Below are 12,757 nucleotides of genomic sequence, written 5' to 3'. Positions count from 1 at the left end.
GCAAGATTGGTGAACAAACAGTGATAATACTTCAGCAGAAATATTAAAAAAATATATAATAAGTGGTTCTAGCGTTTGGAAAGCAATAGGCCAACGTTGTATCCACTAATAGGCCAATTTTTGTACCGTAGACCAACGTTGCATACCATCACATCGAATCTTTCCAACGTAAATAAGTAAGTTCTTGAATATTTACGCTAGTTTACTTTCAAGTGCAGAAACATGCATTGCCTAGAGTGCATGATAGAGTGAACACATCATTTATACTGCTATTAAATCACGAGTCAAAATTGTCAAGGAGGCTGGCATATTAGGCCAAGGAACGGCACACATACCCTATTTTTTAAACAAATGTTTACTGCTATTTGTTCTGAATAATTTCAAACGGTGTTTATTTTTTTTTGATTTTTGCTCTACAAAATTGATCAAATTTATAGTTTGCTTGTGAATTTTCAGTTCAGTCGCTCACAGAAGAACAAAGTTACAGCATGTCAAAGTTGATTATTTTGTATGAATTGCTTATGCCTTCATTGCTATTTTCATTAGCCTGGTACACGGTCTATATGGAAAAATACAAAAAATGGAAAAACTCCAACTCCTGTATACATTTTGAGTTCTACTTTGGTCCCATGTCAACTGAGCAAAACTTCAGATCGATCGGAAAAACTATATTTTAGCGCACGCCATTCTTAAGGGGCCATTAGACTGTTTGTCATTATGACAAATATTTGCCGTTGTAGTCCGACATTCATCCGAGGTTGCCATGATTCACTTTGTGTTGGTCATTTGTTGAGCTTGTTCGGCCAAATATTTGTCATGTCTAATGGGACCTTTAGTTTTTCATACGATTTATGGGGAAATTTTACTTCTGCAAAGAAAAATCGCTAGGAGTCACTCCTAGACCACTAAAAATAAGTCGATGAATGATTTCTGTAGAAAACTTCACGAAAAATCAGACTTTCGAAGACCGCAAAGTGATACGACGTTCGTGGAGAAAGTTATTAAGCTTTACCCGACCGATAAAATGGGGAGATTTTATTATTTATTGTTATTCCTTACATTTTAAACAGCGTTGCCATGCTATTCGATTTTTAGTCGATAACTGTTTCCACATGCCTTCGCTTTGCGGTCTTCGGAGGGTTGGTTTCACGTAAAATTTCCAACAGAAATAATTTATTGTTTCTTCATTTTTAGGGTTAAGGGGCAACCTGTGACGATTTTTATTTGAAAAAGTTATTTCCCCCATAGTAAATCGTATGAAAACTTAAAATGGCTGGCGCTACAATATGTATAGGTTTCTCCGAAATTTTGCACAGTTGATATGGGGCCGAAATGGAGTTCAAAAAGTGTACAGAAGCAATTTTTTTTCTGTCCCATACTAATGCTCATGCTTATTTTCCATGTTTCTAATATATTTAATCAGTCTTCTGGTTCATGCATTACTACAGAACTGGTTAAAAAAAACCAGATTAATCCACCTAGTGGTGATAGTGCCTTTCTCGTCGAATATGTAGGGTGGGGCGGGGCAAGATGGGTCACCCAAGCATAGATCACCATAACTTTGTAAATACAAATCGTATTGGTTTGTATTCGCCCGCTATTCTTTAATACACTAGTTAGCTATGCTAAAGTCGATAAAGTGTTCATTAAATACAAAATATGATGTTAAATAAGCAGTTTTAAAAAGTGATCGATTTTGCGCCGTAAAAAAAGTGCGGGGCAGCATGGGTCACCTTTTAAGTAATTCACATTTTCTCAACGAAAAACGTCAAAATATAAGATTTGTTCCGCATTCATATATGCTCCATATCCATAATGAGTAAACAAGAGCTACTAGTGAACATTTTATAAATGTATTTGGAATATAAAAAAAATTTACGATTTGAGTGGTCCTAAGGCGACTTGAAAATCGATGTTTTCACTAAAAAATTATCATAATTTTATGTTATAATTTTGAGCGTTCATTCCGCTTGATTGAAGTCATTTATGACATAGTCTTGTAATAAAAAATAAATAACTTTTGAATGCTCCAAAAATACGTTCAAAATTGAAGGTGACCCATCTTGCCTCGCAGCCGTTTATATGGAGATTATATGGAATGTATCGCATAAGAAAAATGGCTTCAAACCATTTCATTTTTTATTTCCAATGAGAGTGAATAATTTTTTAATCAATGCCCCAAACTTTTGTATATTCATGCTGGTCATCTGAAAAAATTATTAACATAATCAAAACATGAGTAATGCGCCCAAAAATGGCACTGACCCATCTTGCCCCGCCCCACCCTACTCATAATCTTCCCGTCGAAGCAATCAATCTTGCCTTAGAGTCAGTGATCAGCCCCAAATCTCTGTGCTTTGGTAACGGACGAGACGGAGGAAATGCTCATACTTTATTTAGAAATTCAAGGTCATCATCGAATTGGGGCACTTATTCCGACGTTATGTTCAACGTATGGGCAGAGCCGAAAGTATAAGACCTTTTAATTGACTGCTTGACCTTCACTGGAGGCTGATTCATACCAAGATGACAATTACTAGCCAAGATTTAACTTTTTCACAGATCACTTTGACAAAGTTTAATCTGCACACTTTATGCTATATTTTATTATCATTTGTTACAAGATCCATGTAAAATTTGTAATGTAGTAATTTTAATTGCTAATGCTATATCACATTCAAATATAAACAACATTACAGTGCTCGCCCTCCAGTCGCATCAAAATTTTGCGCAGTAATTTTAGACGCAAATAATGATTTAAAAGTATGTTCGGGGCTGATGCGCTTAAATTTTAATATTTCCTTACAACGTTGACCCATCCTACTGTAAATTTACGTCTCAGGAATCAAAAATTGTGTGTTTTAACGAGATCGCTTTAGTTTTTTTTTTAGGTTTTTGGTTCTCTTACACACATCCATCGCTTGCATTGATTTAGTTCACTTTCGTAATTCCGCTGAAACCCCAACGCTGCTTCTGCAACACCACCGGTAGCCTCTTATGTAGTCTCAGTCTATTTTGTATTGCTTACGAGACCCCCGGAAATGATTCCGGAAAATTACCGGTATATTTAAATGTGGTCTGAGTTTATGAAAACTGTTAATCAGGTTACCCGGAATTAAAAACACTACCGGTGGTAACTTCTATGGACTGTGCCTATTTTCTTATTATCCATGCATGTCCATTTCCAGTGGGACACTCTTAACCGGTTCTGGAAAATTTACATGGTTCATTTTTACATTTGACCAATTCCGGTGGGACACCTGAAACCTGGTTGTGGAACACTGGCGGTGGTCTCTTGCGTAATCTCAGCTAATTTTCTTAATAACCGTTATCGCTTATCGAAAAAACCGCGATTTGATGAACCGCATGCATGGAGTTTGGTTCCCTTTTACATTTGACCACATCCGGAGGGACACCGGGAACCGATTCCGGGACACTACTAGTTCTCCCAAGCATGATCTGAGATATTTTTTATTTGTAACCGTTCATCAGTATACTTTAAATGCCATTTGATGTGTCGCGAATTTTTGTTTTTTTTTTTGCGTTCGGTCACTTTCAGCGAGACACCTCGAACCGATTCCGGAACACTATCAGTAGTTTCTAATGTGGGCCTTGCTTATTTTTTTTTGCTGATCGTACAAGTTATCGAAAAGGCTACGATTTGATATGTCGCATGTATGAATTAGGCCACTTCCGGCGGGACATCAGGAACTGGTTTCGGGATGCTACCGGTTCAGATATGATCCGAAACCGGTTCCGTAACACTACCGGTTAAGATATAGTGCACGACTATTTTCCTATTTACCGTTCTTCAGGTTATAGAAAAAGCTGCGATTTGATGTGTCGCATGCATGTGTTTGGTTCACTTTTATATTTGGCCACTTCCGGCGGGATACCCGGAACCGGTTCCGGAACACTACCAGATCAGATATGGTCAAAGACTATTTTACTGTTTACCACTCATCAGGTTACAGAAAAAGCGGTGATTATATGTGTCGCATACATGGGTTAGTTTCACTTTTTTATTTGGCCACTTCCGGCGGGACACCCGGAACCGGTTCCGGAACACTGCCGGTTCAGATATTGTCTGCGACTATTTTCCTGCTTACCGTTCATCAGATAATCGAAAATGCCGTGGTTTGATGGGTCGCATGCATGGGTTTGTTGCAATTTCATATCTGGCCCTTTCCTGGGGTACCGGTCCGGAACACCTAAATGGCCATAACTCCGGAACGGCTGGACCGATTCAAACCATTTTCAATAGGAAACAATGGGACAATATTCCGCGTCGATTGAAACATAAAGCTTTGAAATCGGATGATATTTACTATCCAAAAGTGAGGTGACATTTTTGTACACATACACACATACACACGCACACACACACACACATACATACATACACACACACATACACACACACACAGACATCATCTCAACTCGTTGAGCTGAGTCGATTGGTATATAAGAGTTGACCCTCCGGGGGTTGTATCAAGATTTCATTTTTGGAGTGAACATATAGCCTTTCGGTACACCTTGGTGTACGAGAAAGGCAAAAACAATCAATATATACAAAGTCTCTGAAGCTAAAGTGGCAATGTTATGCTTCTGCAGAACTTTAGAATCTACTTTAAAATGAAATATCAGTTTGAAAGTGCTATACATATTCACAGCGAGTGGGTGAACATCAAGTAGAGTTTTTAGAATTACAGTACTTGGATAGTATAGGATTTTTATTTGTAGCCATATCAGCGAAATCACTTTTCAGTTCTGATTTCCTTAACCCTCTAATGGAGACCTGGGGTCTATTGGACTCCAGAGCCACTTTGAAGTGGTCGCAAAAAAGTTTGGATTGACACATCGGTCCCGTTTTCACCGTACCTTCAAACTACACCGCGATGAGTTATTTGTGCAAAAATGACAAATATTTCATGGCGTACTATAGATTATTTTTTATGTCAAAGTTGAACCGGGCGATTTTGGTCCCCTGGGGTCCATTGGACCCCACGACACGAATGATTCTATCTTGTGATCGTCACTTCCTAGAATAATGCTGTTTTCGACAAAATTGTTCAATAGACCAAGGGCAATCTTGTGACGAACAAATTGAATTGGAATTAGCCCAGTAGGTGGCGCTATTGTTTACTCAAATTATGGATTGAAAGTTAAATTTAGCTTGAATATCTTGAGATTCGGAATGTATAGAAAGTTTGTGTCTTCGGCAAAAGTGTTCAATACATCAAGGATTATTTGGTAATGAAAATTATTTTAAAGTTTTTCTGCAAAATGGCGCTAATTAGTTCGTATATGCCCAGCATCCTAGATTACCGAGTGGCAAGCGTCCTCAAATAAGTACGCTTCTTTTGAAGTGAATATCTTGAGAATAACACAATATAATTACATTCTGTTCACAATACCAATACTTCCAATTTGGTGGATTATTTACTTCAGAATTGACTCACCCGGATACCTCCAGGAATTCCTCCCAAAATTTCTGAAGGAACTCCTACCAGGATTCTTCCAGAAATTAATACAGGGATTCTTTCAGTAATTCCTCCCGAGGTTCCTCTACGATTTCATCTGGGATATCCACTTAAAAGCCCTCCGGAAATGACTCCCAAAACTACTTCAGGAATTCCAACAGGGATTCAACTAGGAATTCGTAAAAGGATTCTTCCACAAATGCTTTCCGAGATTCCTCCACGAATTCCTCCCAGAATTTCTTCAGGAATTTGTCTCCGAATTGCTCCCGGGTTTTCTCCAGAATTTCCTCCCGGGTTTCCTGCATGAGTTTTTCTAGGAAATCCACTTGAAATTCCTCCTGGGATTTCTTCAGGAACTCCTCCTGGGATTTCTCCAGGAATTCTTACCGGTATTTCTCAACGAATTTCTCCCGGGATTCTTCCAAGAATTCTTCCTGGCATTCCTCCAGGAATTTCTCTCCAGGAGTTCCTTCCGGTTACGGAAAGGAAACGTTGAAATTTACATTCCATTTTATTCGATTTATCATGAAAATATATTTTGTATCATAGAGAACAGACATCCAAGCCTATAGAAAATTGTCTCGAAAGCTGTGCAAGGATTCAATTTTTTTTTTTGCGTTGACAACACTAGCGTCACCTATGCGGCAAGTTGCTACAATTAGTGGTGAGTACGCATATCTACATAAGTTTTATATTCACCACTGACAACAGCGTGGGAACATTGGGATAGCAGCGCCACCACGATGTTGCCACTTGTGTTGCCATTTCAAATGAACGTTTAATTCCTTACACAGTTTTGAAACTGAGCTTGGATGTCTGATCTCTGTGCTTGTATGGAACGTTCTATGCAAGCCTCATAATTAAGTCATCCTGTATTTCCAGAAAGCAATGGAAAATTGTGTAGATTATGATCATAGTATAATTGTATATATCCCATAATCTGTAATATAGACACTAGGTCCATGTCCTGCCAAATAACAGCTGTAGACTTCATCTTTATAAATAATAAGCATCCCGCATCATCGCCTCCCAATAGGAGAGTTCGTATCATCAAATCAACTGAACATTTTTGACCTACTCAACAACTAAGACACCATTTTTCTAAGAAATCAGGATCCTGAGATATTATGAGATAAAAAATGTGCATGCTATCTAGCACTGCCTAGTGGTGGAATATCGAACCAAACGGTTCATAATCTATAAGTTCTTGACCAACCAAACAACTTTGCCGAAGACATCAACTATATAAGTAATCGAGATCCTGAGATATGTGAGATTAAAATTTTAATAGTGTTACGTCTGTTTGTCCCTGATTCCTCTTGGGTTTCCTCCCTTCTCCGTGTAACAACTTTTGTATGGAAAATTTTGAATGAAACGTAACACAGCGCTAGACCACCTCCCACTCCTTTGCGTTACGTAATATTTGAATGACCCCTTTTGACCCGCTGGACATATATGTCTACTCGTCTACAGCAGTGCGATTTACCCTATTGTTTCGGTACGTCTTGTCCTTGTCCGCTTGTTTAGGTACGTTATATCCTGTAGATTGGGGGCATTTTTCAATGCTCACTAGCACCACCTAGCGGAAACTTCCTGAACTAAATTGTTCATCACTAGATAGGCCTTGACTTTCCTAACATCTTTGCTGAAAACATCACCTTTTTAAAAAGTAAGGATCACGAGATACGCGAGAATATATGTTGGGGTCCAATGGACCCCAGGGTCCCGAAACGGACCTTCATTTAAGGTATCCTCTTGAGGGTTAACCGTAGTAGGATGTTGGGGTCAATACGACCCAGACAGGCACGCTGAACGTACACTACCCCATCGTGGTTCGGAAATCTTAGCATCTTAAGGACAGACTTGGTAGAATTCCCAAATGGCCGCCACAATGGCCAACTTTGGCACCTATTCACGATTTAAAGGGCACAAATCTCTTCGTAAACAAAATCAGCGCACCTGAGCTTCTCATTTTAAGTTTATTACGAGTGAGCAAGAACAGAATAATAAAATGCATTGTAGTTTGAAGCTTCCGTCTTGAGATATGTGCGTCTGAAGTTTTGATACACTGTTGAAGCGGGATCTCAAGACGTTTGACCTTAAGATAGCTAAATTTGACCATAGTTTAGCTTTACTGAAGTTCGCCAAGAATTAGGTTTCTTGTCGAAGTTTGATCTCCGACGAACCGACGTGGCAGTGGTGTTCCAAAACTGGAACAAAACGGCCCAATTTTTTTTTATCTGTATTAACGAGATTTTTAGCCCTAGACTAGTTCATCTCGGGACCCACGCTTTACTTCCCTTCAGTGGTGGAAAGCATCATGCGCTTGACGTGTTTTTTGGTTCGCATCAAACACAATCTTTGCTCATGCGCTCGCGAACCAAAAAAGAGAGAACGGTTCACGATTTCCCGAATCGACAAACCTACACAAAACAAATGTCGAATGAGCAGAATCGCAGTTGGTTCGCCAGAAGGATCACAATGTAGAGCACTAGGTTTGTTGCCATTTTTTGTACACTTAAAGGTAATTAGTTGGGTGTTTTATGATTATACTGGTCAGGTACCATACCAATAAATGGTATCGACGAAAAAGTTTACCAACATTTGATTTCATTACAAAAATATCGGCCGCGAACCTCTAAAATAAAAAAAGCATCGCGCTTGCAAAAGATGCGATGCACTCGTTGGCGTTCGTGTCGTACGATCGTGAGCCACAAACGTGCGAACACGATCGCATAGCAAAGGTTTGCGATGCGATGGCATTTTTTGTAGCGCGTAAGCACACGTTCGCGATTAATTTCCACCACTGCTTCCCTTACGAAGGAAAAACTCACATTTTTTGTGAGTTTGTCGGGAGTGGGACTCGATCCTAGGTCCTCGGCGTGATAGTCAAGTGTTCTAACCATCACACCAGGTCCGCTCCACCATATCTATACTTTCTAATTGCAAAAATTCAAACTTACTTATATTTTTGTAACAAAGTTGTTCTACAAACACACCGTACCTTAACACCTATGTGCCTGAGCCTCATTTTGCACCCAATTTCAAAACTTCAAAAATCTGATTCTCAGCCGTTTCGCAACGAAAGTTAATAAAATTTTGACAGTTGATCAAAAAATCCTTGTAGTTTATGGAACCGAGATCATGGTTTCGGATTGTTGTGTTGTCCCGGATTTATGGCCGGGGGTACTGGGGTAACCTCCTTATCAGATAAAGGTGCAATCTATAATTCGCCTTCGAAAACTAGCTTGCAACATACCAAACTTCATGATTTTGCAAAATATGAGTATTGGACCATGTTTCTGGAGATTTCGGATACACTGGCCACTTCTCCGGTTGTTCCGGAAACCTGGTGCCCCCAGGGAAGTGGCCACATTCAGACCGGTTCTGAAACCTAGCTTGCGACATATGTATCAAACTTCATGATTTTGCAAAACAAGAGTATTGGACCATGTTTTTGGAGATTTCGGATACACTGGCCACTTCTCCGAACACACTGAAAATTTTTTTACGCGGTACCGCGTAAAAAAACACTTTTTTTTCAAAAAACGTCGTAAAAACCGAGTTTTTTTTTTCAAAAACACGCGCAAAATAGCCAGGATCACATCTAACGTGACTTGACTTTTTTACAACGTTTTTTGAAATGACGCGGTTATTTTACGAAGTTTTTTGAAATAACGCGGTTTTTACGACGTTTTTTAAAATAATGCGGTTTTTTTTACGCGGTATCATTACCGTCGTAAAAAAAACTTCAGTGTATTCCGGATCCTGGTTCCTTCAGGTTGGCCACTTTCTGACCAATTCTTCTGAAACCTAGCTTGCGACAAATATCGTTACAGCTAATATACTGTCCCAGAAAGTATAAGCATATCTTGGCAATCCGCAATCACCTAAAAAATTTGCTAGTATATGAAAAGTGCAGCTCATTTTATACATACCAATTTCTCAATTATCGAGTTGTATAGAGTTGACTTTGTTACAATTTCGTCTAATTTCTGATATAATTTGCTGTCTGTGAGCCATGGAAGTTTTTATACTATACATATTTTCAAACATGTTTTGTGACATGCTTCTGGATTATTGTGGCACCAAAACCCTTATCATTGTAATGCAAGGAAAAACAAAAAGTGGTAAGGATTACAACTCACTAAACGCAGGTATAGATTCATTAGATCGTGCAACTAGAACCTACACATGTAAACGGCGGACAGACTATACCACCTGGCACCCTACATAATAATGTGAAGAAAAAACTAGAGCTGTTTAGTCACAATTTCTTACGCATACACGGTGTGAAGAATTGGAAATGAAATTGTGGAAGATTTCTAAGGCAAAAAATATGAAATAATAATGTCAATTTTCTACCCTGTCCATGGGTAGAATGATGAGCATGAGGATGTTGATATGTGGCTTTTGTTCCTTCGTCAGTCCGATTGAGGATCTATTATGAGTTGCCGTTAGCCGATATCCATGTTTCCGGGTCCGTTAGAGCATAAGCTCAGAAGTGGGTCAGATGTCAGCTGCTCTCGGGGGGAGAGCAACTGACGAAAAATTGCAAGGACCGGGGCTGGGAACGAACCCATGACCTGACCATCCACTTATGAAGTGAACGTGTAGCCACAACGCCACGGGCCCCGGCTGTTCAGCTAGTTAAGTAATAAATTTTATGCTATTCAGTATCATTATCAATTTTATAGGACTCATTTTGGTATAATAATGGCCAAACTTTTCCGAACTGTTCATTATGCAACTGAAATGAGTTGCATAATGAAAAATAGTTGCATAATGTTCATAATGCTACTTATTTGGGTTGCATTATGAACATTATGCAACTTAAATGAGTTGTATTATAAAAAAAATCATTGCATAAAATTGTGTTTGGAACTCGTTGCAAAACTCGATTTTTTCAGCACTTGGCAAGCCTCGTTGTATAAATGTACGACTCGTACTAAAAAAATCAGCTTTTTACAACTCGTTACATTAACAAACTATTATGCACTATTTAAAACTTGAATGAATATTATTCTGTAAGTCGGTTTCTGTATGCAATCTCCACTGAAATATGATGTGACAGTACTTTTATCAACGAACTTATCATACTGCTTTCCTATACAAAGAAACATTGTTGATACTATTCCTATGTATCAGTTCGATCAGCTCATATCGTGCTCGGTATTCTTCTATCAGCAGCCTCAAGTGTTTGGTTATACTCAAAGTTCTGTTTGCGAAAAAAGAATATCATTTCACTACCGTATGCACTAACGATTGGGGCTGCTGCTGTTTATAAAGCGCTCCGCCGGGAAAAGAAATGTCCAGATTCTACAAATATTTTGACGTGTGCTGTTCTCACATAGGCCGTTTGAGGGACTGCTTAGATAGGCAACGTGCTAAAAGAGCAATAAAATGAAAGAAAAATTGTGTCTTATAGTGCTGGTCTGTGCCGCATTTGGAATCCACCGCGGTGAGATTATCTATTTTCCCGGATGGTTAACGAAAAGTGAATGATGTTTGTTTTACCCGTTGGTGGATTTGTATTTTTTCAGTGGTTTGCATCGTGGGAGGTCATAGATCTGTTCCTAATGCTGCGCCGTTTATGGTTTCCGTACAAAACCCGACGCACATCTGTGGCGGAGTCTTGGTGGGTGCGAATTGGGTTCTAACGACGGCATCATGTGTTCAAGGGAAAACCAACCTCAAGGTCCTTGTCGGCTCGGATCGCCTGCTGACCAACATGGCACGTGTCGATGTATCTTCCATGGTTGTTCACAGCCAGTATAGCGCAACATCAGGAGTCAACAATATTGCGTTATTGAAACTGGCACAATCGGTAACTTCATCTCGTGTGAAAACTATTGCACTGAATGACGTTGCCGTGACAAGCGGACTTACGACTGAATTCTACGGATGGGGTTCACTAAATTATGGGTCATCTGCGAGGTCTAATGAACTTCAAACTCTCTATCAGAAAACATTGAGTGCAACAGATTGCAAAGCCAAGTACCAAAGTGTGCTGGGCTTGCAAACTGGACATTTCTGTGCACACATCCAGATGGGACAAGCTGCGTGCTCGGTGCGTAATTGCTTCGTTTATAAGATTCTCCAAGTATATACTCATGTTAAATTTTAAAATTTTCAGAAGGATCAAGGCGGACCACTGGTAGGATATAGCAGCAAGAAACTTATAGGAATCTATGACCATGGTGTTCAATGCAGTGGAAAATATCCCGATGTATTTGTTAGTGTTATGACATACAAATCTTGGATCGAAACAACAATGGCCACGAAATAAATTTAACATGTGTATAATCTTTGTTTATATAATCTTTGAAACTTCCTAATTTATATTATCAACCATCTGTGTCATCTTTGTTGCCTAACTGTAACGTTAGATAATATCATGAGGAGGTTGATCAATAAGGCGTATTCCCCTTGTCGTTTAACCCTCGAGCGATCGCGCTGGTGTATTTTGTACAACACGTTAAAAAAATCCCGCTTTTTGTACTCAGCATTAGCGTGGTGCTGACGCAGGTAGTCAACCGCGCGAGTTACGGAAGGTTAAGGAATGTATCCGAGCTTTTGATCACAATTAAGACCGACATGGCCAGTGATTCTCGATGATCCTTGATGGGTTAGGCGTGACTGAAGTCTAAACTAGGGCGTGTACAATTGTACATCTACATAGCTGGTCGCCAGTCCATACAAGATGATGAATTTGAACAAAGGTGTGATGCCTTTATTTGCAGGCCCGTTGCGGTATTATCTGGATGCGGTGTCCAGTACTTTAGATAGCAGACCCTTAAAGGTATTTCTTATTTGTTCTAAGCGGTGTTCCAACCTGTTACTCCAAACTGGGCAGGAGAGGAATGACAATTGAAATCACATTCTATTGCGGAAGAACGCTAACTGCGAAGTCTCCATATTCAGTAATCGAAAGACTATTTAACTACCAAATTATGTCGTGCTAAATTTTGGATTTGTTGTGTTTATACAATGTGATTGATAATTGCATATATGTAGCCATCCCTTTATCGATGTGAAAAATCCTTTAAAGATTCCGGATAAAGTAAAAGTGCGGCATACGATACACTGGTCAACCGTTCCGCTATTGGGGGGTGCTCTGCCCTTAGACCAGGAATAAGATGGTTCTGTAGACTGCAGATAGGAGCAAGGATATCGTCCCAGTAGTATTAACGCCCACAGTAGTGGCCCCACACCGCAAGGAATCATCGCTAGTACATAGTTAAAAACTAACATAGTAGCTAGTAAGGATGGTA

The 12,757-nt window shown here is 39.4% G+C and overlaps 1 protein-coding gene across 1 annotated transcript; it reads left to right on the top strand.

Annotated features, from left to right (window-relative positions):
* Positions 1-10,785: 10,785 nt before the first annotated feature.
* LOC115258128 (chymotrypsin-2) lies at positions 10,786-11,795 on the top strand. Its single transcript, XM_029858168.2, has 3 exons — positions 10,786-10,944; positions 11,027-11,553; positions 11,620-11,795. The coding sequence occupies exons 1-3, from the start codon at positions 10,887-10,889 to the stop codon at positions 11,770-11,772; spliced, it is 738 nt and encodes a 245-aa protein (XP_029714028.1). The 5' UTR covers positions 10,786-10,886; the 3' UTR covers positions 11,773-11,795.
* Positions 11,796-12,757: the final 962 nt, after the last annotated feature.

The sequence above is a fragment of the Aedes albopictus genome, chromosome 3 (genome assembly GCF_035046485.1).
Source record: "Aedes albopictus strain Foshan chromosome 3, AalbF5, whole genome shotgun sequence".
NCBI lineage: Eukaryota > Metazoa > Arthropoda > Insecta > Diptera > Culicidae > Aedes > Aedes albopictus.
This window is presented reverse-complemented; position numbering and strand designations above follow the sequence as displayed.